Below are 25014 nucleotides of genomic sequence, written 5' to 3'. Positions count from 1 at the left end.
CCGCCCATCGAGGTGGAGATTCTGCGGAGCGTTGCATCCAGCCCTCCCACGGGCAGCCTCTTCTGAATCCCTTTGACTCCGAGTTAAGGTTGTTGTTTTCCTTCTCTTTCGACTATACATGCAACCACGCAGACAATCATGTAACGCCCGCAAAAGTGGCCCGTGCGCAAACCGTCGAGGTGGACCGTCAGTAACCACTGCTGAGTCCTGACTAATAATACACTGACAAGTGATAGCGCCGCCTCCATCGAGAAGCGTCCAAGATAGGCTAATGTGACCTGTCTGCCCCATCCCGTCTCCTCGCCACACTCTATATGCACTTGATACCTATGCGTTCCCCCCAACGTTTTGAGCTCAGATATTCTCTTTTCTACTTTGTAAAAAATCACTATATCCTCCACTGCACTTTTTTGGCCATTCTTTGCGCTTTTTTAGAAGGATTCCGCAAAAGGTAATATGCGTGGGAACGACCTTGAGGTACCTCGAGGTCCCTTCTCGACGGGCAAACAGCTGTCCGGTGGTGATCGAAACCGTGCTGTCATACTGACTGTCTGGTAAAATGTCCAGTGGCACCTAGACACAGTGATACGAGCCGTCTCACTTCTTGGTTTGGTAGAGAAATGTGAAAGAAAGGTTTGATTGAGCAAATGTGGCATTGCTGCCGTGAAGGGGCACGGGGTTCGACTGTGGAAGTCCCATTCCAGCACCTTTGTCCCCGGTACCCAATTCTCGAAGGCCATGGGACCTCCACTCTAAGGTGTTTTCTTTGTCTTGATACTGTGTTTCTCGTCTGAACTGGTTTATTTTTCTTTGCAGCTCAGTTGTAGTCCGAGTGGTCTTTTCACGCTGCCACTGGACAGATTACCAGACAGAGTACCGGTCGGAACATGGGACAGCTAAATGTCCCCCGTGAAGCTTGGGTTACTCCATGTAATACGTGATACTTCTGGCGACTTCGAACCAAAGCAGTGGGGATCTGAATCTCAGGCTAGAATGACAGCCGCGCAGCCTTGTCTAGCCTTGTCCAGTTCGTCTGCTGCGTCAATTTAACTTTCCAACTGCGTGCTTGACGCACACAACCAAATCGCCCTATAGAACGAAGAAGAAAGGCCAAGATTGTTCTATAAGAACGAAGAGGAAGACAATGTCAAAATGTGTGCGAAGACGAGTGCGAGATGCGATATCTGCGAGATGGAATGTCTCCGAGACTGCGAGCCGGAGTGACTCGAGGGGGCAAAAAAAGAAAGGAAATAATTATAGCTAGTAATACCGAGCACATACGAATTAATAGAATGGGATAAACCAATCGTTCCTCCTCCCTCCCACACTGCACCTCCTACCCTCCACTCCCAACGCTACACCGTTCCTTCCCCCACCCTCCTCCATCACGCTCTACCCATCCATCTACGCCCGACACCTAACCCTCCCCTCCCCAACCAACCCCAACGTAGCACCCAGACACCACCCCAACTCCGTCCCTCCCACACTCTTCCCCAGCTCAACCCTCCTCCCCTCCTCAAACTCATACCCCCACTTCAACAACCCATGCATAAACGTCAAATCCAAACACCACTCCGGTCGTCCTTCCAACTCCTCCATCAACTTTTTATTGTCGGTGAAGTGGGGGATCGTAGACCAGGTTTCAGGGCCAGCGCAGATTGTCTTGGCGTAGGTGGCGATAGAGGAGACGGTTAGAGGGGGTGAGGGAGTGAGAGCGATCGTTGGGTTTTTGGAGGTTTTGGGTGAGGACGAGGAGGGTGGTGGTGGGAGTAGTCGATGTAGCCGGTCGTAAAAGTACGAGAGGAGGAGGACTTTACCGTTTTTGAACGAGTCGAGGAGGTTGGGTTGGTACACACCGTTGAAGGAACACGGTTTCATCTCGCAGATTGCGTCTTTGGCGAGGACGAGTTGGACGATTTTGTCGCAGGCTTCGAAGGAGCCGATGTCCAGTCCTGACATCGTCACATTCCTCTTGACTGTGAGGGGTTCGTCGTCGTCGTCGTCGTCATCGTCCAAGGAGGGGGGACGGTCGAAGAACTCGTCCTGGACTTCGACCACCTTCTCCATCCCCCGCGCCAAACACGGGTTCGGGACAACCTCGTAATCGGGCTCGCCGTCCCCGTCAACGTCAACAGGGTGGTACTTGCTAGCCTTCGCAGGCCTCGGCCTAATCCCCGCCATAAAATCCACCAACCGATGTACGTGACTCCTCGCCCTCATCAATCCGTACCCCAAATACGAGTGCTGGTACAACTCGAATGCGGATCCCGAGAAATCGAGGTCGTACTTGTGCTCGCCGGGTTCGAGGGGTGAGGCGGGTCCGATACTGGAGGGTTCGAATACGATTTGCGTGGAGGCGCCGCCGAGGTCGAGTACAGCGTACGTATTGCTCCCCTTTTTGCCGACTGTGGTTTTCGGCTTACCGCCTGGTGCGATCGTACCGAGCAGGTAGTTAGCCGTAATCCACGCATAGACACCTTCGTCTTTTCCGTCCATGATCTCCACCCCATTCTCATCGGGCAGCTGGAACTTGTACCGGCGTCTTATCCTTTCCTCCACTTTCTCTAGGATGTCCTCGCTCTTACGGCCCTCCAAAAGTCGGAGCCCGGCGGTAGCTTTCACAGCTACAGGCGTGCAACTTTGCATATCCTCTGGTACGACACGGACGGCTTCGTCGAGGAGGACGTCCAAACTCCGCGCGGCGCCCTCGGGGTCATCAGCGAACGACGACAGGCCGGGCTGCATCATCTTGAACACCTCGTACTCGTACGTGATCGACGACTTGCAGTTGTTGAATTTGTAGATGTGGATGCGCGAGCCGGTGGACCCTGCGTCGATCATCAGGGCCCATTGCACGAGGGGTTTGGTGGGGTCGTGGGGTGTGGTGCAGTAGGCTGTTTTGGAGGGGTCAGGGTCGGACTCGAAGGAGGTGGGGGCGTTGGTGGGTGGTTGGACGGACGGGGGAGGGGGAGAGTCGGTGTCTTTGTTGATTGGGTTGAATGGGATTAGGTCTATCATACCCATACCAACGGCATACCCATCAGTACGAGAGATTCTATACAACTAGGGAAGAGAGGAAACGCACCTTTACCCAACCCCTTGGTATAATCCTTCACGCTTTCCCAATCCAGATTCCGTTCGCGGGGTCCCCAGAGCCAGACGAAGCCGATGAGGAGCGCAGCACCGATTGCGAATTTCTTCCACCCAAAGCGGCGCCAGCCGCGTTGTGGGGGCCCGAGGCGAGAGGGTCCCATGCCGCCCTCGAGGCGGTCGTAGTTGCCCGAACGGGGCGAGACGATGGACATGGCTGCCATAGCCATTCTGCGCGGTATGGAGGAGAGGGGTTGTGGTCGTCGGCCTCGTTGTTGTTGGTGTTGTCGAGGTTGTTCTTGTTGGTGGTCGGAGGTGTCGATGTGGTCGTCGTCGTCGTCGCTCGAAACCTGGCGTTTAGCGGCTGCGGTGAGACTGGACGATTTCCGTCGGTGGTGTCTCGAGCCTGTATGTCCGGTGTTTACACCCAAATCGATGGACTCTCGTTCGTCTATAAGCACGCTCGTACTCGATCGAAAACCAGTAGCGCTGAGTGGTCGGACGGCGTCCAAGGCTTCAGAATCGCCGTGCCCGTTCAAGTTGTTTGTATGGTGATCGTGGTTGCTGTTTGGCAGCGACGTCCCCCGCAAACGGTCAGCCTCAGCCTCAGCAGCAGCGCTCCCCGTGGATTTCGAAGAAACAGAAATAGACGGATTGGTGGTAGAAGAATTCGTGTCGGGAGTTAGTGTGCCATTCACCATAAAGCTTTTTTTGGTGGACGCTCTGTGAAACGAGGTGTGACAGGGATTGAGTGTGCCAGCTGTTTGTCCAATTTGATTCAGTGATCTAGGTGGAGCGTGTTTATTGATTCCGAGATTTTGCCCACTCCCACCTCGTCCTCATCGTACCTTGGCTTACCTTCCAACCAAGATCAAAAACCGTCTTCGTCGTCCGTGTTATAACGGGTATCATAGCATGAACATTTAATGGAACACATCCCCCAGTTACAGAACGGTATCTGCATGGCACCTGCCCAACATCCCAACGACGACTTCAACTTGAATGGATCAGGACTCGGACTGACTGACGTGGCGATCTGAAGACCAGGTTCTTTCTCTTCCTGCTTCTAGACGATTTCTCCGCCATTTCCTGTCTTAGGCTCGGATAATCCGGTTGTTGATACAGACTCTCTGAAAGGGCTCGTGGAAAGTTCTCGAATCTGAACTTACGACTACATAGACAACGCGATGTTCAAGTTCTCCGAGATCGAGCAGGACAGTGGGGGCTGGTTACCGGTTATCACAGGTGATTACTAGTCGCGTCAAACTGGACATATTGACCATATAAGCACAACTTACCTGTACTTCAAGTTATCGGAGCTGTTGAACGGGGAGGCCTGAGGCACTGCACTCAGGCTCGCCGTCGAAGCCAATCCAACCTCGACACCCACTCCCTCGGTCCAGAGGTCACCAAGTAGTGCTAGTGAACCCTCAGATCCAGAGCGTCCTCCGCAGCGCTCCAAAATCCAGGAGACTTGAAGCGTGGATCTTGGCTCTCCAGCAACTCCCGGTACTGTTTTCGGAAGTGGGTGTTAACGCGAACGACTCGCTCGCGCCGGTTGTACTCCTCGAACATTTCTTCGCGGTCCACATTGATATCGGATTCTGAGTCGTCGTCATCGTCGTCGAGCTCTGGAGCGGTTATATGGTCTCTCCAGTTTTCTTTCAGTTTGTTTCGTGGGTCCCATCGCAACCTATCTCTCTGTCCTTCATTTTGTTCCTTTTACAAGAGTCCTCAAGCACATCGGAACTCGGCGGATATCGAAGGTAGAAAGTCGAAGAGTGTCGGGAGGCTCGTATGTCTTTGTTTGTCTACGCCTTCCCTTTATTTCCCTACGCCCTTAGATGTGACAAGTTCGCATTTCTCTTCTCCTCCGCGTACCTGGATAGTTTAGCTACTTTGACTTAGGCGCCGTCTTGCGAAAACGAAGCGCGGAGGACTTCTAGTGTAAGGAAGATTCAAGGAACTCGATTACACCAGCGATGAGAGACGAATATGAGCCACTCACCTTGTGCTACTGTCTACACTTACCGGCGGCGGGGGGTAGCACCGCGTTCGAATCTCAGTGCACTCCTACTACTGGGAACGGTGGAATTCCAGGTGGGCGGCGGGGCGGCGGGGTACCCATACAATCACTGAGAACCGCGAGGCTGGTCGTGATAAAGCGGGGGAGGGAATGGGATGAATCTGTTGTGTGGGATGTGTGTCGACTGGGGTCTCCACTGATATCTGGATAACTACAGTGTACTATACGGTGTATTGTATACCCTAGGAAAAGAACGGGTAGTCTACTCCCAAAGACAGAAGAAAGTCGCCGAGGGTAGCCTTGATGGGAGGTCCAGTTGAAGCTACGGCTCAGAATCTTCGTTGCTCTTTTGGTGTTTCAGTTTCTGAAGGGTGCAAAGGCGGCGGTTGCACCGTTATAACCGTGGAAAATCCAAGATATACAATGTCCACCCATATTGAGGCCCTACAATGTGCTGATCGGGGACGTGAACTTTGGAGACGGATTGTGGGCGTGGCCCTGGGCCCCTGATCAAGTTCTGGGCGCACCGTGCACGGCGTGGCGCGAGTCCAATCATCCGACCTGGCTACCAAGCTCTTATGTCGTAAATATGTACGAGTATGTAGACACGCTTCCATAATTCTCAAGCTGACTAGTACTACCTATACATATGAAGGTATCGGGTTTATATCGAGCCTTCTGATTTTCGCCGGAGATAACTTCCTCTAAACGTTGCGATGTGTATCAATCATTGCATCCCCGGATCGACGGATAGCTCCCCCTACAAGCAGCCAAAAGTCACAATTCCTCACAATCCATACATACAAATCATATAACAGCCCATTACCATTAATTCGACAACTCCACCACAGCTCTAAGCTGGCCAAAATCTCCGGCGCCGTCGGCGGTTTCCCTGGAGTTCCAGGCGTAATATCCCAAAACGGAAAAATTACTGGCTTGCCGCCCGAGCACTGGATACTGGCCTGGTAGACGACCGAACCGTCCTTGCGTGTGGGTTTGCGAGTTTCTACTACGCAGTGGGGGTAGTTTGAGGTGATTAGACCGTGGATCTTCTCGGATCCTTTCTCCCAGGAGGGATAGACCCCGTTCTCGGGGTTACCAGCTGCTTTGGCTGCCTCGTCGATCCAGGCTAGGATCTGGTTCCTGAGTTTCTGTCCGGGTGAAAGCTCTCATGAGTAACAACGTATGGAATGAATGAGGATGTTGTGCACGTACCGAGTTCTGGGAGGAGATTAAATTGCAGGAGATGTCGCCGTGATTACTGTCAGTCCAAATATAGGGTGCTGGATGCCAATGTGTGCACGTACGATGGATGGTAACGTTGGCTTCTTGGTGGCTTTCCCTTTGTTTTGTCGTGTTTCCAGTAGGGAGAATCTGCAGTAGGGACGGTACTCCCGTACTTGGCGATTCAAGAAAATATCACGAGGATAGTACGAGCGCACGATGAAAGGGCGGCCAGCGCTCCTCTCAGCTGGGGAATGCGAGTCTACGTGCTGAGAACGTCGAGTCTGTAAGTATCTTTAATGGGTACTAACATGCACAAGTCATACCTTTACAGGTAGAGCGAAAATTGAGGTGGAAGCGAGGCACAAGAGTGCCAAAAACACAACGTAGAGATGGCGCATAGTGAATGATTCTATGAGATGAACGGTGATTAGTATCGTGCAAATGAAGGAGTGAGGACGAGCAGGGGAAGGGAACACACGCTAAACAGATGTAGTAGATACTTGGGTAAGGACCGGCCTTATTATTTCGAAAGAGCGAGAGAGGGGATGAAGATGCACCAGGCACTGAAGTCATATCCTCCCGCTCAAGCCCTTTAAATACATTTCCAACCTCGAGGTTGACGTAAATCTGGCTGGGATAATAGCACACAAATCTACATACCAAGTGTGCATACGGATATTGGGAATTGTTCCAGTGCGACGCCTTTTTGCCAAGGTCCATCGCGGAATGCCCTCAGAAATTTCGTAAACGCAGAGCGCGAACGTCGATTTATATCTTCAGTGGATGGCGGTGTGTAGTTCCTCTCGTTACTGGTAGGTGCACTTGACGAAATAGCTTGGGAGAAAGACCTTGTATATTTTTTCACCCCGTCAACCTTTGCCCACAGAGGCGGGGCTCAATCGAGGGTTCATCATAGCTACAACTTCATTGAGAACGCAGTTGAATGATAAACGGAATCCTTGTTGATTTATCAACCGCTCATTCAAGAGATGGTACAGAAAACTGAATTAATCAGAGTACTACAGAAATCTACTTATCGGAGCCGTTGAGACACTGAACTCGTCGTCGAAGCCAATCCGATCTCGAAACCCACTCCCTCGGTCCTGAGGTCACCAAGTAGTGAACCCTCAGAGCATCCTCCGCAGCACTCCAAAATCCAGGAGTCTTGAATCGGGGGTCTTGGGTCTCCAACAGCTCCCGGTACTGTTTTCGGAAGTGGGTGTTGACGACTCGCTGGCGCCGGTTGTACTCCTCGAACATTTCTTCGCGATCCACATCGGACTCTTCGTCGCTGCTGTCGAGGCTGACGTGATCCTGGTCGGAGCCATTATGCGACTCGCTCTGGCCGTCGTCACCTGGTGGAACGTCTCCCCTCACTCGATCTTCGATCTGTTGTAGTGGACCCCCAAGTACTAGTTCCTTCCTCGACTCGTCCTCTGATGAATATCCCGCCAACTCGCTTCCGACCCGCGCAGCCGTGGTCTCCATCTGAGTATCCTTGTCGGATCTACCCGCTATTCTCGTCTTCAAAATGTCGGTAGCTTCGCCTGCATACCTTTCTTCCTCATCGGTTGGGAGGAATGGAAACCCACCACGGCTTTCCCATTCCACCGTCGTAATGTTATGTGAGCAAAGATCTGCTAAATACCGGGTGGAGAGGATGAAAGGCAGAATGGCGACGTCGTCCCAATCGAGGAAGGCTACTATTTCCTCAGAGTCGGGGTGGAAGAGCATGTTTCGTAGAGCATAGTCCATGGGGACGACGCACGGCGAGAAGAGCTCGGGGAGGTTCGGGCTCCGCCAACTCGCTTCCGACCCGCGCAGCCGTGGTCTCCATCTGAGTATACTTGTCGGATCTACCCTCTATTCTCGTCTTCAAAATGTCGGTAGCTTCGCCTGCATACCTTTCTTCCTCATCGGTTGGGAGGAATGGAAACCCACCACGGCTTTCCCATTCCACCGTCGTAATGTTATGTGAGCAAAGATCTGCTAAATACCGGGTGGAGAGGATGAAAGGCAGAATGGCGACGTCGTCCCAATCGAGGAAGGCTACTATTTCCTCAGAGTCGGGGTGGAAGAGCATGTTTCGTAGAGCATAGTCCATGGGGACGACGCACGGCGAGAAGAGCTCGGGGAGGTTCGGGAGGTTGCATTCCTCGATATATGTGAGGAGGAGTTCGGCTGTCTCGAGAAACACACCGAGAGTTGGATTTGGAGGCCAAAACTGGGAGCCTGTAATCGATCCCTCTTCGTCCTCATCGTATATTGATATCTTCCTCGTGAGGTCGTCGTCTCCGCACTCCCGCTTTACAAGGTCCACTTCCTTCCGCCATAATGCTGTCCAGAACTCCTTCAGAGAATCCATCTTCTCGGAGCCTAGAGACGGACCCCCCTCGCGAGCTCCATACCCGTCTTTGCTCACCATGGTCATAGGACCCGGCATGAATGGACCAAGGCGGTACGCGTCGAAGCGTCGAAGTTGCTCATCATCCTCTCTCTTCTCCATCCCTTCTCCGTGCGCTGTGTTGGAAAAGTACACCGATCCAAACCCTTTCCACTCCAACGGCTTCCCGAGTTTGGCGAGGCCTTGAGCGGCCATAAGGAGTTTGTCGTGCCAATACCCCTCATTCGGGGCAAAATCGTGCCATTTTCGCAACCAGTTCTGAGGTACGAGGGCATCCTCCATCATAATGTAAGGTGCGTTCACTGGGTTGCCGCCGTCCTCCCTAGTTCCATCGCACCAGGCATAGACCTTGGGGACGGGCAGCCCCACATGGTACCGCACGAACGTCATCATCGCCGTAGTAGTTTCCATCCGCCCGAGTAGGCGTCCACGCTTTTTGGCGAAGCGGATGAGGACGGTGAATGGTTTCTCGTTGCTCGTGTCGGAGTTGTTCAGGCTGGCAGTTGGTGGTGGTGGTGGTATCTTGGCTTCGTAGACCGTGTTGAAGGCTCCACTGGAGCGGATCCCGATAGTGATAGTGGGGATCGTGCTGGAGGGAAGGTTGAATGCATGGATGATAGCTGCTACGAGTGCTCGTTCGTCGAATCCGATGGAAGTAACCTTCCATACGTCGTCGTCTTTGGATGGTTTCCTTCCACTGAGTTCCGCTTCGCTTGGAATACAGGTTAACCCAGACAACCCACGGTTGAGTTGCTCATTCCAGTTGTGTGGAAGGCGTTGAGGCTTGGTAATGGATATAGTTGAATCCATCGATGGTACGATAGTGGAAGTGGGTGCGAGGCGACTGTGAGAAATTCAGAAATCTGAGAGAGGGGAAATGTTGCGAAAGAGAAATTCCTCCTTTGTTTCTCTCCAAGAGCCCTCGAAGATATCGGACCTCGGCGGATATCGAACAGAACGCCGTGGCGCTCTATCGAATATTCTCTTTGACACTACTTGCACCTACACAGGGAAACCCCAATGCAGACACTTTAACGAACTTTGATGGGGAGGATATCCGTCACGGAAAGCTCATTTCGCATACTTACGTCGTAGGTCCCAAAGGGCTACTCACTTGTTGGGCGCCATAACAGGAAGCTGGTCAAACACAGCTTATTCAATATGCGTTCTGCTCGGCGTCTCGCTCTCGATGTCCCCGGGCTATGTGTTGAATCGTGACGACTCGGCGTCGAAAGTCCAAGATTTTTGCTCCGGCTTGCTAACACCAAGCTATTCTTCGTGAAGGTAGGCGTCCTAGATAGATTCGAGCAGAAGCCACCCGTTCCACTGTAGCCTTACCTATTGACGGTATTGCGCTCGATAAAGGCTGCTCAAGTGTTGAAGCTCAACCCATCTTTGCAGATGACGTGTTGGTTGTTGGAGATGGGGATGGAGATGGAGATGGAGATGGGAGGGACGTGGTTGGTGATAGCACTACTTGCGGTGTCGGTGTCGACGGGTTGGGGTTGGGGTACGTTGAGGGAAGGCAATTACGAGCGCAGCCACGGAAAGAGAGAGAGGGATGACGATTTTCATATCGTCCGTAGTAGACTGAGAGGCGCTGGGTAACTGTGCGGTAAGTCTTAACGTTTGGTCCCTTTCTCTGACGCTGATTTCCAGTCTTTCACATGCTCCTGAGTCCTTACTCCTGCAGTGTCGCGGCGCCTAATCTCTATTTGCCTTTGTTTGTCGACGCCTTCTGGTTGTTTGCCTACACCATCACCTTGGTTTGTTTTTGAGCTCCTTATGACCCGCTGAAAAAGCCAGAGATACTATACTTACTTACTTACCTACTTTTCAGGGCCTAGAAATGTATTCCTGGTTTTATTCTTTACTACGCAACGAGAGCTAGAGGGCTTTTATAGCATCCAAACTTAGACTACCCGTGTTTGCACACCGGCGTCTCGGTCACGTGCGAACCGCGCTAATAATCGCTCGCCGGCACTCAGCGAGACATTGTCCTCTGTCCCCCCTTTCTCCTCAATATGTCTGTTCAACTTAACTGCCTTCTCTCAGGTCTCAGCCGAGAAGACATCGTCCAGGTCCAGGTCGAACCTGGATACTCCATAGCCCGCCTGCGCGCGGCCATATGCGACCAACTGCGCGCTCAGGCTCAGGCTCGGGGTGGAAGAGACCACCTCGAAGGGACGTCGGAGATCGACCTCCAGCTTATCGGTGTTTCGCTCCCGTTTGATGAGCTGGACAAGGCGATGAGGCCGTTTGATATCCCTGGTGCGTTGGTGTGGGATCATTATTTGGACCGGGTTGGTGCGTCTTTTGAGGGTGTGCGGGATGATTGTGTGCATGTCGTTGTGGTTCGGCCTGAGGGTGAGGCTGACGGTGAGTGGGAGTTTATTTAAACAGGAGCTGAGTCGTTATGAGCGTTTGAAACTGACTTTGTGTTCTTTTTTCTGTAGAAGGGAGAAGGAAGATGTCTCCTAGGCGGAAGTATGAGGAAGAGGAGGAGGAGGAGGATTTCCCAGAGTTGACTAAACGTGCGTTAATCCAATCCTCCATCTCATCTCGACCAAGCCTCATCACCTCGGTCTCTTCAGGTTTAAAAAGAACGCTCTCCGTCCCCGGGAAATTCACACCTTCGGAGGGCAGCAAGCCAAGTAACTACAGTGCGATCCAAGACGGGGATGCGCCGATTTTGGACGGACGATATAGGAATAGGACGAGCGATCTCGCCCTCCCTGTGGAGGTCTACCACCCCGTGTTCGCGCGTTTCCGAGCTCGCGCTACGGACCCCGAACTGGCCATCCCCGACGATATGCTCGGTCTCACGACCGAGCTCATGCGAAAGGCGTCGCGGATATCGATAGGGGAGCCGGAATCGGAATCCCGCACTGAGGGGATGAGGGTGCTCCTCACCGAGATATTGTGCTTCACCGTCGTGCGGTTGGGGTATGGCGAGCAGGCCTGGTTGTCACCGAGCTACGTCGCGGCATTACCGCGCACTGAACAACCGTTGGGGTGTGCCGCGGTCGTCTTCCTCGAGGAGGCGGACGAGATCGGTCAGGATGGAGATGGGACTACCAAGGGAGGCTTGGCGTACCTTCGTCACTGGAGTGACCGTAATCAACGGGTAAGTGTTTCATGCTCTCTATCATACGTGATGAGAATTTGACCAAGTTAAATTCATCGCGTTTTTCCAAATCCTAGGGTCTCCGGGAAAGGTTGCTCTGCCCGTCGTTCATCGTTTCGATCGCAGGACCGTGGATCGCCGTCCTCGGTGCGGTGCTAACCACAAACGCCATCGTCCATCGTCTGACGGACTACATCTGGATTGGCGAGAGCCGCGTTCTCGACGACGCCAATACCTTCCGCATCGCCCGAGTGCTCACTGCGTTACGACAATCCGTAGACGATCTGACGACGTTCTACGAATCCGAGATTTCAATGTCCGACAATCCATCTCGGTTCTTTCCCCGAGCCACCTCCTACTATGATGATAAGCGCGGACAAAAAGTCGCGTTTGAGTACTTGGGAGGTCTGGTTCCGTATAGGTGTGCGGCGTTTATGGCGGTCGTGCCGGAGGAGAGGCGGTTTATAGTTGTCAAGTTTGTCGAGCGGTACGGTGTGGAGGCGCATAGATTGCTCGAGGGGAAGGGTCTAGCTCCGACACTGTTGTACCATGGAGATATTTGGCACGACGACCCCCTCGCGCAAGCTGGATGCGGTACGCGGAAGATGGTAGTAATGGAGCACGTTGAGGGGAGGGTTTGTGTTGATGGAGTTGCGGAAGGGGAGAGGGAGGTGGTTAGGGAGGCTGTGAGGTGGTTGCACGAAGCTGGGTTTGTGCATGGGAATATTCGTGGGCGGAATGTTTTGGTTGTGGGTGGCGAGGGTGGGGGTGGTGATGGGGGCGAGGGTGGGGCGAAGGCTGGGAGTGTGAAGTTGCTGGACTTTGATTGGGCTGGGAGGGAGGGCGAGGTGAGGTATCCTCTTCGCTTGTCGAAGGATCTTCGTTGGCCGAGTGGAGTACATGATAATGGTCTCATTTTTACGGATCATGATAACGAGATGGTGGATTGGTTGTAGTATTGGGGTTTTGGCACGTACTCTAAACACACTTGGTATTTTCGGAATGTAATCTACAAGTTCCCTGTCACCACCTCCCGAGCTCGCCTTTCAATCCAGTCAGTCCTGCCCATCCACGTCTCCATTCCCCCTGTAACTAAGAAGTGAATCTTTAAAACGTCGTTCCTAGCCTCCCAGAGTCCTGGAATGGAAAATCGGGTGTCGTGTCTCTGCAGTGCCCGCTCGTATTCACGCTGAAAATGGGCGTTGAAAAGTCTGTTGCGTCTTATGATGGCTCGTTCGCGTCTTTCCTCCGCTTCGTCAGAGGAGTCCCATTCACCTTCTTCTTCTTGCTCTTCTGCGTCGGGATTGCGTTGTGCTTTCGTCCGATTCAAGTAGACGATTCTTCGATGATCGAAGACTTGCTTCATCTCTTCGTCGTTCGCTGGTCCGCCATCATCCGTGATAGCCTGAACACAATGGAATCCACCCTCAATCTCGTTCCAGTGTGGTGTACCCTCGTCCGCTCCGTCTATAAGTTCGTCGAAATATTGAGAAGCGAGGATGAAGGGGAGGATGGAGGTGTTGTCCCAATCGAGGTAAGCCTTGATTTGGATTTGGTGTGACCCCGAGTGGGGTTCAGTGCAGGAGCGGATGGCGACGTTGCGGATTGCGTAGAAGTTTGGTACGATGCTGGGAGTGTAGAGTCTGGGATCGTCTGGGAGAGGGATGTGTTTGATGTATTGGAGGAGGTGGTCTGCGGTGCGCAGGATGTCGTCGAGGTTGGAGCAGTCCGAGTCGGCATCAGAACCTCCTTCACCTTCACCGTCGATAGTTGATCCAGATTTTGACAGAGCACCTGGCTTAGCGCGGTAGTACTCCTTCACAGCTTCGACCTCGTTTGTCCATAGTAGCTCCCAGAAGCTGCGGAGTGAGGTGGAGGAAGGTGTCTGGATGCTATTGGATCCGGTGATAGGGCGGGGTTTGACCTTTCGCTCGCTGCATCCCACTCGAAATTCCATTGGGCCTGGCATGTACGGGCCCAACCTGTACGTCTTGATGTCGGATAGGAGGGCATCGTCCTCCCTCCTAATCGACTCTGCCGTGGTAGAGTCGGACTCGATACGTTCCGAGTCTAAGTATACAGATCCGTACTCAGTGGAGAACGGGACGCTCTTTACCAACTCTGAGTGTGCTTTGGCCATCGCATCTGTTAGTTGGTACCAGAACTCCTCCGATGGTGCTTCGTGGTACCACATCTTGATGCAGTCGAGCGTCGGGGAGTAGGGGAAGTATTCTGTGATGATGTAGGGTGCGTTGACGGGGTTTCCTGTGGTTGCGTCCCTGTCGCACCAGCCGTATACTTTGGGTACAGGGAGACCCAGGATGTAGCGAGCAAAGGTCATCAGTGCGACTGTTGTTTCTGTGCGACCTGGTAGACGCCCGAGCTTCCCAAGAACGCGGATTGCTACGGTGAATGGAGCGTCTTCGCCTTCTGAGGAGGGGAATGTGGCGGTGTAGATGTGGTTGAAGACTGCGGAAGGTTTGGTATGTTCGAGTAGGGGAGGGGTGTGTGCACCGTGCAAGGACGAGGATGAGGATGGGGTCCTATTGAAGGCGTGCATTACGGCGAATGCGAGTGCTCGAGTGTTTAAGTTGAGCTTTGCCTTGTTCCTCGCCCATTCTTCGTCTGTCATGCCACGATTGGTAGGGTGCCAGAGGTCTGCCTCGGATGGGATGGCTATGGTGTTCCCAAGCTGGAACGACCAATTGGGTGGGAGGGTTTGAGGCTTGGTGATTGGGATGGAGGGATGCATTATGGATTAATGAGGGAGAAGGGGGTGGTTGGGGCTGGGTTGGGCTGACTTACTGAGCTGAAAGGGAGTGAAATGCAGGTTGGGGAATTTGTATGCGAGACCTTTCGACACTTTAGAGCCGCTCCTCAGGCTGTGCACGATCACTCACACATACACAAAGGGTACCTACACACACCCTGATTATTGACCTCGTTCAAGTTTTCCTTCGTATGTGTGAGCGAGGGTATGGAAGTAAATAGCAAGGAAGAAAAGACGATTCTGACTTGCTGTAATTCTGACTCGAGACCAGAAACCCTTCCTCTTATCAACCCGCAAATAGGGGCTCATCCCCCCAAACTGGCAGTATGTACGAGTAGGATCAAATTTGATGTGGATTTGTAATGCTGTGCTACACCTCTGATTCGTTCGGCGTGCGACGAGCTTGACTCTTGACTTGCTCTTGACTTGCGCTTGACCCTTTCTGGTTCTGGGTAGACGCCTTTTCTCTCTTCTCATCTCTCGCGAACTGGCTGTGACGAGATTACCGGATAACGAGAGGAAGAATCCCGGATAGCGAGAGGAAGAAGCTCGGATTACAGGACAACCCCAGACGCCGACGAAGCACGAAAGCTACAACCCTTCAAAACACGAAGCTCAAGGACGACCAACGCACCGACATAACACCACCAGGAGGAATACGAAGAGAAGGAGGATCCCAAGATGGATAAAAAGAACAAGTTGGCGTTCTTGTCGATGCCCGCTCCGGCGTCGTATGTCGCTGGTTTAGGTCGAGGGTGCGTGTACACCATCTCTACACTCTCTCATGAATACTAACCATACTCCCCTTTAACCTCCCCACTCAATTCCCTATCCAACTCCCTACTCACAACACCCGACCCACAACAGTGCATCCGGCTTCACAACCCGCTCAGACATCGGCCCCGCACGCGAAGGACCCTCGGAGGAAGTCATCGCCGAGGCACGGGCGCGGCGGGGGGAGGAGGACGTCGACCCCGAGCAGTTCCAGGACCCGGATAATGAGTATGGACTGTTTGCGGGTACGACGTATGAGGCGGATGATGAGGAGGCGGATAGGATTTGGGAAGGGGTGGATGAGGCTATGGATAAGAGGAGGAGGGCGAAGCGGTGAGTGTTCTGGGTTTTGGGTTTTTCTATTTGTTTCCCAACTTCCTTCGTGTTGTGTTGGTATACCCGGGTGTTTCGGGATACCCTTACTGGCGATGACCATGGTGAAGAGGGGGATACTAACAAACCCACGCTCTCAGGGAGGCGAGAGAACAAGAAGAACTCGCCCGCCACCGCGCCGAACGCCCGAAAATCCAACAACAGTTCGCGGATCTCAAACGCGGTTTGGCAGAACTCACAGAAGAGGAGTGGAATATCCCTGAAGTGGGTAACCTGACGCGTAGGAAGAGGAGGAGGGAGAATGAGAGGAGTTATGTGGTGCCTGATAGTGTGTTGGTGGGGGATAGAGCGAAAGGGGAGTATGAGAGTTCGTTGGATCCTACGCAGCAGGCGGTGAGTAGCCTAGCTTTCGCCGGGTTTTTGGGGATTTCTTGGGTTGGGAGAATTGACGTTTTTTCTTTCTTTTGTAGACGGGAGGCTTTGAAACGCCCGCTGGAGCGACACTTGACTCGGGTACGATGACCAACTTTGTCGAGATCGGTCAAGCCAGAGATAAGATTCTTTCCCTCAAACTTGACCAGGTGCGTCATTCATTCATATATGGATACGCTAAGTGAACCCCGAGGACTAACGCCGAGGTGAGGCAGGTATCCAACCCATCGTCAAGTATCTCAGGTACCTCGACGTCGATCGATCCCAAAGGATATCTTACGTCTCTCGACACGCTTTCGTCGACGCATAAGTCGAGTTCGGAGATTGGTGATATTAAGAGGGCGAGGATGTTGTTTGATTCGTTGGTTAAGAGTAATCCCAAGGTGCGCTTCCCCGTTGTTTCTTCGGTTGGAGAGGGTGATTGATGTTGACGTGTTTGGGGATGTGTAGCACGCGCCTGGATGGATCGCCGCCGCTTGTCTTGAGGAACATGCCGGAAGACTGGTTAAAGCCCGCAAGATCATTCGAGAAGGGTGCGAGAATTGTAAGACGAGTGAGGATGTGTGGTTGGAGGCTGCTCGATTGCACGTGCGTGTTATGCTCTCTTTCTTTCAACTTTATATACTTATGCGACACGTATAGTCAAACGAAGACGCCAAAGTCATCCTCGCGAACGCGGTTCAGCATGTAGGACAGAGCGTGAAGATTTGGCTTGCGGCTGCGGATTTGGAGCATGATGTGAAAGCGAAAAAGAGGGTTTTGCGGAAAGGTGCGTCGTCTACTCTCCTATCCCATTCCCGACTAACGAACACTAACTAACTAACGCCTCCTTACTCCACCCCCTCCAGCCCTCGAACATATCCCCAACTCGGTCCGCCTATGGAAAGAAACCGTCAACCTCGAATCCTCCGCCTCGGACGCCCGGATCCTCCTAGCGCGTGCGGTGGAGGTTATCCCGTCTTCTGTGGAGTTGTGGTTAGCCTTAGCACGACTCGAGACCCCCGACAAGGCCAAGGCGGTACTGAATAAGGCTCGGAAGGCTGTTCCTACTAGTCATGAGATTTGGATTGCGGCGGGGAGGTTGTTGGAGCAGGAGGCGTTGAGGGTCGAGGAGGATGAGGAGGAGGCGAAGGTTAAGAAGGAGGAAGGGGAGGTCAAGATTAAGAAAGAAGAAGACGGGATGGATGTGGACCAAATACCCGACTCCGCACCCACCACCACTCCTGCACCGAAACCCAAAGAAAAGCCGAAGGAGAAGAAATACAAAAAATCGCCCGAGCAGCGCCAAAAAGAATTGGAAGCGGTGGACAAGACGATTGAGCTTGCGGTTAGAGAGTTGAGGAAGCATCAGGTGCTGTTGACGCGTGAGCAGTGGTTGAAGGAGGCTGAAAAGTGTGAGGAGGATGGGAGTTTGAGGACGTGTGAGGCGATTGTGAAGGCTACTGTTGGGATGGTTGGGGAAGGTGGGGGCGGTGGGTTTCCTTTTTCCTTTGTGTTTAACGCTGAGACTGACTGTATATATCTACTCCTTTAGACGAAGATGACGACGAACGCCTGGATTTGTGGATGGCGGATGCCGAGTCGTGTGAGGCGCGTGGTAAAGTTGGGACTGCGCGTGCGATTTTGGCGTATGCGCTTCGTGTGTACCCGGATAGGAGGAGGTTATGGAGGCAGGCTGTGGATTTGGAGAAGGCGCATGGGACTCGGTACGTTCTTCCCTAACTATAAAATCGCACGAAACTAATCACCTCCCTGAACAGCGAAAGCCTCGACGCCATCCTCTCCCGCGCTGTCCAACACTGTCCACAAGCCGAAGTCCTCTGGCTCATGGCCGCCAAAGAGAAATGGAACGCGGGTGATGTGGATGGTGCGCGTGAGATTCTCGATAGGGCGTTTGTGGCCAACAAAGAGAGTGAGGCGATTTGGTTGGCGGCTGTGAAACTTGAAGCTGAGAATGGCGAGTTGGGAGCTGCGAGGGAGTTGTTGGTGAGGGCGAGGAGTGTTGCTGATACTGAGAGGGTGGGTGTCTCTATTCCATTGCGATTTTTTTTTTTTTTTTGGTGGTATCGGATAGATCCTGATGCTGACGCGTGTCGGACGTACAGATTTGGATGAAGTCGGCGGTATTTGAGAGACGCCAGAACCAACTCGATACGGCACTCGAAACGATCAACACGGCCCTCCAAAAATTCCCTAAATCCCCGAAATCGTACCTCATCCAATCCCAAATCTACCTCCTCAAGAATAACATCCCCGCAGCGCGCGGTTCGCTCTCCGCCGGTCTTAAGGCGTGTCCTAGGGATGCGAGGTTGTGGATAGCGGCTAGTCGTCTGGAAGAGGTGGATGGGAAGAGTATTAAAGCGAGAGCGGTGTTGGAGAAGGCGCGGTTGGTGTTTGCGGATAAGAAGGTTGTGGTTGAGTCGAGGAGGCGGAGGAAGGTTGGGTTGGATGGGGAAGAGGAGGAGGATGAGGATGAGAGTGGGGCCAAGGGGGGTAATAGTGCGGAGTGGGTGTGGGCGGAGAGTGTGCTTGTTGAGGAGCGGGCTGCTACCGCGTCTTCTGTGAGGGAGAAGGGGAAGCTTACGCCGTTGAGTTTTGCGTTGAATCTTTCGTCCCTACCACCCATCTCGACGCCTCAAGCTAAATCGATGCTCGCCCGTGCACTCCAAGACCAGCCTTCATCCGGACTTTTATGGTCCCTCGCGATCTTTTCTGAAGCGCGTCCGCAGCGTAAATCGAAGAGTGTGGATGCGCTGAAGAAGACGGGTGATGATAAGAATGTTGTGTGTGCTGTTGCTAGGTTGTTTTGGAGTGAGAGGAAGGTTGAGAAGGCGCGGGAGTGGTTTGTTAGAGTGAGGAGAGCTGGTGGGGGTGAGAGCTGGGGTGATGGGTGGGCTTGGGGATTGGTTTTTGAGAGGAGGTTTGGGAGTGAGGTGAGTTTTTTGGGTTTGGGGGTTTGGGGGTTTTTTGCTTGCTACGCGCTGGGTTTTTTTTTTTGCTTTCTCTGCGTACCCTCTCTCGTTTTTTTTTTTTTTTTTTACCCGCTTTTTCATATTTCTTTTTGCGTACGCTTTCGTCGTCTTTTAACGCTATCTTTCATTTCTCCTCATATGTATACCTCGTCTCCGCATACATACTAACCAACCTTCCTCTTTTGACAGGAACACCGTGCCACCCTCCGTGCGGCGTGTGCGGCTGCTGAACCAAGGTACGGGCCTGTATGGCAGGCTGTGGCGAAGGATGATCGGAATGTGGGGAAGAGTGTGGAGGAGGTTTTGGAGATGGTTGCGGATGTTTTGGAGGGGGGGTTGGGTGGTGTTGGGGGGATGTAGTGAGGGGTGGGGTAAAGGATTAGAGGTTGAGTTAAAGGAGCTGGGTTAGAGGAGCTGGGTTAGAGCAGGATGGATGATGGTGGAGAGGACAAGGACGGACGATGGACGATGGTGTGTGTCAGCCGTCAGGGCCGCCACCTGTAGCGGTGATGCGACACGACGCTATGGTGGATTCTAGCTACGATGGACTCTACTGTCGTGGGTGGACGTTGTCGAACTACTACTACCGAGTAGCCTCCAGACGTTGGCTCGAGAGATTGTCGTGGTGGTGAATCTGAGAATGTTTGTAGATCGGTGTTGGCTAATCCACGTATTTTAGTGGAGCGGTGTTGGCTGGTTCGAGACGTTATCGCTTGCGTTTTTTTGTTGTTGTATTTACTTTCTTAATGTGTTTTTTTAAGGAAAGAAACTTTTTATTGAGGGTGTTGGATTGAGATTGAGGAGCCTGAGGGCGTCTCTTTTCGTGCATGGTTGCTCATTGGGAGGATGAAAGTTCACGATTTGGGTAGAAGTAAGTGCAAGGTACTTGTACTATGTAAAGGACAGTGGGTAGTAGGTGCACGGTTCGTTTAGAAGAAAGAAAGTACACGGTTCGAGTAGAAGAAAAGCTCACGGTTTTGGTAGAAGTGCATGGTTCGCATGACTTGTCATCATCCCCTTAGACCCTCGTTTCGGTTAACCCTAACCCTAAGACGTCGCGTTCTTACAACGTCGACGAATGGAAGAAAACGCGGGAGGATTATTACTTTTTTTCGATTGAGTAAATATAACTTTTGAATGGAGATGCAATGAGGGGAGTCCATGTCTTGTCATGCGTCTCCGACCCTCCGTGGAGGCTGGATTCATCTGTGTACTAAGGGTACGTTCGGTTTAGAGAGTGAACGGGTCCAATGGAGTGTTTTTCTTTTCTTTCTTCTGTGTGAAAAGTTCAGGGCTCGGGCTCGTCCGAACTCTCTCTTCTGGAGTGTCGTTCGGCAACTGGAACCGCGAAAGTGGGAAGAAGAGTGTAGGGGTCGGACTTGGGATGCGGGATTCGGTAAGCGCTGGATATCGACGACTCGTTCATCTGGGCGCCCCTTTGTCCGGCGTCCGGCGAACTTCAAGGTGACATGCACCTGGGAGTTCTGTTAAGTCTAAGGGCGGAATGTCTGGAGATAGTATTTCGAGTTATTCCTCGAGTCTCGTGACGATCTCTCTTCTTTCTCTTGGGCGGAGGGTGGGATGTATTGTCAGGAAGGAGTTTGGATATCGACTCTTCTTCTCGGTCAGCCCTTGGAGAGGCTGAAGGTTCGGGGAGTTGGTCACGCTGTGAGGATTATTGTCGTCCTCTGTGCGATCCGAGGATTTTGAGTGAGGATCTCTCCCTCACCGGATAGTAGAAGATTGATTAGTACTGCTACATGGTGATAGGTATCTCGTTCCTAACGGATCAGACGAAAGGGCCACCGAGTCCCGAAGTCCTACTATACTCCTATTACCTGCTTGAACAGTTCTTCCCGTGGCCGATGAAAGCGATGAAAGGAACCTTTGGTAGTGGTATTTTCCTTTGGGCCCTTGGGAGAGGACCCTGAAGTGACATCGAGGGAACGTCGGGGTTATGCACCACTTTTGTTACTCTCGTCCCCAGACGCTACTACTACGGCGTTCCAACCCGACTTGGGCTTTCTCTGTGGGAGCGCGCAACTTTCAAGCCTGCCCGAACTGCATGTCTTTGAGAGCGTGTGAGGGTGGTCCCTGAAGACATGCGATATGGGAGCCGGGAAGTCCATCCTACAACTAGAAGGATATCGAGGAGCGCTGTCGTGAGTGAATTCGTATACTTGACCGGAGTGGTCGCAACCTGTGAATTTAGCAGATTAACCCCAAGTCGTGCTTGAACATTTCTTCCTGAAATTGGGGTACTGTCTCGTCTTTTTCTTTTTACGCATTCCATCGAGTACACTTTCGTCTCGTTCCGCTAGCAGAAAGTGACATCGAGGGAACGTCGGTACAGCCCAACGTTCCTCCCTCGGAAATTCATCCTCTAGGGAACCAATTCGCACCCTCAAAGTCAAGACCCTCTCAGCTTTCTCCCCGACCCTCAATTACTGAACCGGAACGGAATAGCTGACCGCCTTCAAGGCCAGGTACTTACGACATCATGAACGGGCCGGGAGAAGGGAAGAATATCGACAGAAAAGGGATGTACAAAGGTTAGTACAAGTTGGTGTCTGTTAACATTTATCCATGGTTTATCCCCCCTTTACATTGGAAGCGACGTGTAGGTTCCGAAGTAAGAGCTTAATGGGGTGTTCGTGATCGTTCCTTGAGAAGAATTTGGGAGGATCAGAAGCCATCGACTCTTCGTTAGTAGGAGTGATGAGGTCAGGGGCTATCAAGTATCTGTCCAGACTGAAGGTGCACTAGCCTCGCCATTCGGAGGGAGAGATGGAGAGATACATATTGGCCAGTAGCCTAAATACGTAGTGGGTGGCCCGTGGAGCAGCGACAAGGTTGTCGAGCTGGTGTGCCCACAAGTTTACGACAGGAGGTACACGGTCGTTGCGCTCCTGGTCACGCAAACCAAACAAAGACGACATCGTTTGACGTAGTTCTGTGGGCGCACAAGCGTGAATGTTGAGTTTTGCAATGCTATACCAATACTGGGGCAAGTACGATCCTTTCGGGGTACTTCAGTTTCTAGAGCGCCCAAACTTACAGACCCATGACGCGTCGCTGACGGTCAACTGACGGTCGTCATTCTCTGGGCACTCTCACACAGGCCGATAACAGAGATAAAGATAGTTCGGGCGAGGCGTTCAATATTAGATGGGATGCTTGTACTACTACAGGGGAGGAAACACGTTGGATTCGGCTAGGGAGGCAATGTTGACGTTTGAAGATCCAGGGATGGGGGTGGAGCACATGGTGCTTGAGTCTATTGTCCGAGACGGGTTGGGCTTCGCCATCAGGCTTCTAAGCCTCAACCACGTCTTACCAGCAAGGAGGGCCTCTGCTACAGTCAGTTAGCATTGGACGCAGTGGTAGAGGAAGAATAAAGGAGACTTACGGGGCTCGGCACTGTGGTGCGAGTGTCGTCAAGGGTGGTGAAAAGGGCAGGAAAGTCAGCATCGGTTAATCAGGAGTGGGAAGGTTAGGGACGGACTGGGAGGGCCTCTCGAGCTTCAACTGCAGCTTCACGACCGACGAGGTTCCTGAAAGTGAGAAAGAGTCGTTAGTTAATTTCGAGGCGGGTGAAATACAGGGACTGACGAGTTATCGAGAGGAGTGGGAGCAGCCATGACGGCGGTTGCGAGAGCGAGAACGACGACGGCGAAGAATTTCATGGTTGGACGAGTGGGCTGGGTACCGAGTACTCAAGTGAACGAGTGGGAGTGGTGGTGGTAGGTGTGAGAGAAAGGATGCCCGGGTGGAGACGGTCGACGTCGACGTCAAACTGAGTTTCGCTGCAACTCGAATTTTCCCTCTCCGACGAATAACATGCCTCGTTCATTTTATACCCTATCTTTTGTGTTACGTTGTTTATCTCTCAGCAGCGCAACCGGGCTCGAGGCGGTGGCACTGGCAGGCACCTGTTTAGGTTTTTTTCTCAGGTGGTCCCAAGATTCAGGTAATCAGGCACGGATTTCACGAAGATGGCGGCCCTTGCCTGTTCTTCGTTGCTTTGGGTTCCCAGCATCATGTCACTGCCCTGATGAGTACGATGGCCGGCTATTTAGTCGTTCCCTTTCGTTAGCTGTGTTCTGCGTGCTTACTTCTACCGCCCGACACAAGTTCTGTTGCATGACATTTGGTGTCCAAGTTTCGTACGTGTTTCCTTACCTTCGGAGAGGCGTCAGTCAGCTTGGATAGCCGTCGTACTCCGGGTACATAAAAGATCCTGAACGAGAAAGTTTCTCCCTTGCCAGTCCGGATGTGACCTCATCTCGTTGGGATTCTGGAACCTTTCCCGGCGTTTGTTGGGGTTTGCTCATTCATTCCATGTAGGGTGAATAGAGAACCGTCAGCATTCGGCGGGGGAATCTCTCAGTGCGTGATGGATATTTTTATCCATTCTAAATGGGATTCGAAACACGGGCCTGGATTCGATAGAATGAAGTCTGAGGCGTCGGCGGACCTCCAAAGGCATCCTCCTTTGTACTAGCCTGAATGAATGTCGAGGTTCCTGGAAGATGATGAGGGACGTTTGTGGCTTGGTGGAGAGTTGTTCGTTGCTTGCTCGGTCGCCAAGGGTCATTGATGAATGAAGTCGTGGTCACTTGGAAGCAGCGCTGGTGGAGGCGCATGACTCACATATGATTTGGGATCGTCGGTCCTCTTTGGTATGTATTGTGAATCAATTGAGGGCACGCGTAGGTAGACCGATCGCCCACGAACTAGTCGCTTTGGACTCTATGCCGCCATTACGGACGCTACGTCTTTATAGTTCGAGGAATATTCGCATACATGAACCAGGAACGACAGTGGAGAAGCACCTCAAGGGCAACATCGATATCAGTCCGGACACTGTTCGCGTCAATTCGACGCGATGCGAGCTTCACCTCGGGAATCCCGCGTGCTCATGTTTTATAGATACCAGGCTGGCGACAGAGAGATATAAGGAAAAGGAACAGGAACTAATCTCTCAGTCGCGGTCTTTGCAACAGATGCGAAATAAGCGCACAGATAAAACAAAACCTCGACGCCTTCCACCTGGGGTTGTGTCCCACTATAGAACTTCCATGTAGCTCCCTTGTATGAGGCTGCGTTGTGTTGAACAGGGATACTGATGGGTGCAGCATTGGCCTGCTTTCAGAAAGCAGAAAACGAACCGGCTACTCACAGCCATGCTCAATTCTACTTGCAGAACCCATCCTCTGATGTCTGATGTCCGACATACTGAAATTATCTGCTTTTCTTGAATGTTTCATGGGGCTCACTGTCGTTCCGATATCGTAGTTGGGACACTTCTAGGAAGGAAATGCGGTCTAATATCCTCTTTCAACGTCCCAAAAAAATTGAACTCATCACTTGGGTCAGAATGGAGGTGGTAGACACGCTTTGGACACACATATGGGGTCTGTTGAGTTGGAGTAGCCCTGTAATTCCGATGAAAGATTGCGAAGTTCCTTTCACTGATAAGTTGGGCGTTGGAGGGCTACACCCACCCAACCCCAGGCCCTTTCCAAAATAGGTGCCGGTAGTAAGCGCTTGCACAGCATCTAAACATTTGCTTGCCTTGTTTTGACCCCATGCCCCCGAGTCGTGCGCTCTCCCCCTGACAGGAGCAAAGGGTAGAGTTAGTGCGCCAAAGTCGTTGCGGCAGAATGCAAGGTCTGGATCGGTTACTGCGGAGTACACTAGACTCGCGACCAGTCGTTACGCCTTGCCCCACTCTGTTTGTGTTATGTTTGTACCGTATTTGGTCGATGCCGGTTGATGGCCAGCACAAACAAGTGGAGCGCAGCGTAACGACTGGGACAACCAAGGCACCTTTAGCAGGGACCCCCCGAGCGTGAC

At 52.4% G+C, this 25014-nt stretch overlaps 9 protein-coding genes across 9 annotated transcripts; 2 read left to right on the top strand and 7 right to left on the bottom strand.

The window, feature by feature from the left end:
• Positions 1 to 1404: 1404 nt before the first annotated feature.
• On the bottom strand, positions 1405 to 3320 carry CC1G_05347 (guanosine-diphosphatase; the record flags this gene model as incomplete). The annotated part of the gene is made up of 2 exons (XM_001835333.2): positions 1405 to 3011; positions 3086 to 3320. The coding sequence occupies 2 exons, from the start codon at positions 3318 to 3320 to the stop codon at positions 1405 to 1407; spliced, it is 1842 nt and encodes a 613-aa protein (XP_001835385.2).
• Positions 3321 to 4509: 1189 nt separating this feature from the next.
• CC1G_14933 (hypothetical protein) lies at positions 4510 to 4665 on the bottom strand (the record flags this gene model as incomplete). The annotated part of the gene is made up of 1 exon (XM_002910556.1): positions 4510 to 4665. The coding sequence occupies one exon, from the start codon at positions 4663 to 4665 to the stop codon at positions 4510 to 4512; it is 156 nt and encodes a 51-aa protein (XP_002910602.1).
• Positions 4666 to 5166: 501 nt separating this feature from the next.
• Positions 5167 to 7063, bottom strand: CC1G_05345 (hypothetical protein; the record flags this gene model as incomplete). The annotated part of the gene is made up of 8 exons (XM_001835331.2): positions 5167 to 5337; positions 5644 to 5757; positions 5908 to 6267; positions 6332 to 6337; positions 6424 to 6624; positions 6667 to 6752; positions 6844 to 6970; positions 7004 to 7063. 8 exons carry the CDS (start codon positions 7061 to 7063, stop codon positions 5167 to 5169), a joined length of 1125 nt encoding a protein of 374 aa, XP_001835383.2.
• A 309-nt stretch (positions 7064 to 7372) lies between these two features.
• Positions 7373 to 9557, bottom strand: CC1G_05344 (PKL/CAK/Fmp29-like protein kinase subdomain-containing protein; the record flags this gene model as incomplete). Its single annotated transcript, XM_001835330.1, has 2 exons — positions 7373 to 8180; positions 8248 to 9557. The coding sequence occupies 2 exons, from the start codon at positions 9555 to 9557 to the stop codon at positions 7373 to 7375; spliced, it is 2118 nt and encodes a 705-aa protein (XP_001835382.1).
• A 1214-nt stretch (positions 9558 to 10771) lies between these two features.
• CC1G_05343 (protein kinase subdomain-containing protein PKL/ccin9) lies at positions 10772 to 12830 on the top strand (the record flags this gene model as incomplete). The annotated part of the gene is made up of 4 exons (XM_001835329.1): positions 10772 to 11126; positions 11204 to 11281; positions 11342 to 11874; positions 11952 to 12830. The coding sequence occupies 4 exons, from the start codon at positions 10772 to 10774 to the stop codon at positions 12828 to 12830; spliced, it is 1845 nt and encodes a 614-aa protein (XP_001835381.1).
• A 53-nt stretch (positions 12831 to 12883) lies between these two features.
• CC1G_05342 (PKL/CAK/Fmp29-like protein kinase subdomain-containing protein) lies at positions 12884 to 14626 on the bottom strand (the record flags this gene model as incomplete). Its single annotated transcript, XM_001835328.1, has 1 exon — positions 12884 to 14626. One exon carries the CDS (start codon positions 14624 to 14626, stop codon positions 12884 to 12886), a length of 1743 nt encoding a protein of 580 aa, XP_001835380.1.
• Positions 14627 to 15325: 699 nt separating this feature from the next.
• On the top strand, positions 15326 to 19515 carry CC1G_05341 (pre-mRNA splicing factor prp1; the record flags this gene model as incomplete). Its single annotated transcript, XM_001835327.2, has 12 exons — positions 15326 to 15399; positions 15512 to 15751; positions 15892 to 16144; positions 16222 to 16332; positions 16399 to 16566; positions 16634 to 16771; positions 16826 to 16952; positions 17032 to 17646; positions 17718 to 17889; positions 17944 to 18202; positions 18289 to 19116; positions 19345 to 19515. 12 exons carry the CDS (start codon positions 15326 to 15328, stop codon positions 19513 to 19515), a joined length of 3156 nt encoding a protein of 1051 aa, XP_001835379.2.
• Positions 19516 to 22477: 2962 nt separating this feature from the next.
• On the bottom strand, positions 22478 to 22841 carry CC1G_05340 (hypothetical protein; the record flags this gene model as incomplete). Its single annotated transcript, XM_001835326.2, has 3 exons — positions 22478 to 22510; positions 22661 to 22709; positions 22768 to 22841. The coding sequence occupies 3 exons, from the start codon at positions 22839 to 22841 to the stop codon at positions 22478 to 22480; spliced, it is 156 nt and encodes a 51-aa protein (XP_001835378.2).
• A 263-nt stretch (positions 22842 to 23104) lies between these two features.
• On the bottom strand, positions 23105 to 23801 carry CC1G_14932 (hypothetical protein; the record flags this gene model as incomplete). Its single annotated transcript, XM_002910555.1, has 2 exons — positions 23105 to 23226; positions 23633 to 23801. 2 exons carry the CDS (start codon positions 23799 to 23801, stop codon positions 23105 to 23107), a joined length of 291 nt encoding a protein of 96 aa, XP_002910601.1.
• Positions 23802 to 25014: the final 1213 nt, after the last annotated feature.

This window comes from Coprinopsis cinerea (assembly GCF_000182895.1).
Source record: "Coprinopsis cinerea okayama7#130 chromosome 8 map unlocalized cont3.8, whole genome shotgun sequence".
Lineage (NCBI taxonomy): Eukaryota > Fungi > Basidiomycota > Agaricomycetes > Agaricales > Psathyrellaceae > Coprinopsis > Coprinopsis cinerea.
Note: the sequence above shows the minus strand (reverse complement) of the source record. Positions and strands in the feature narration are given on the sequence as shown.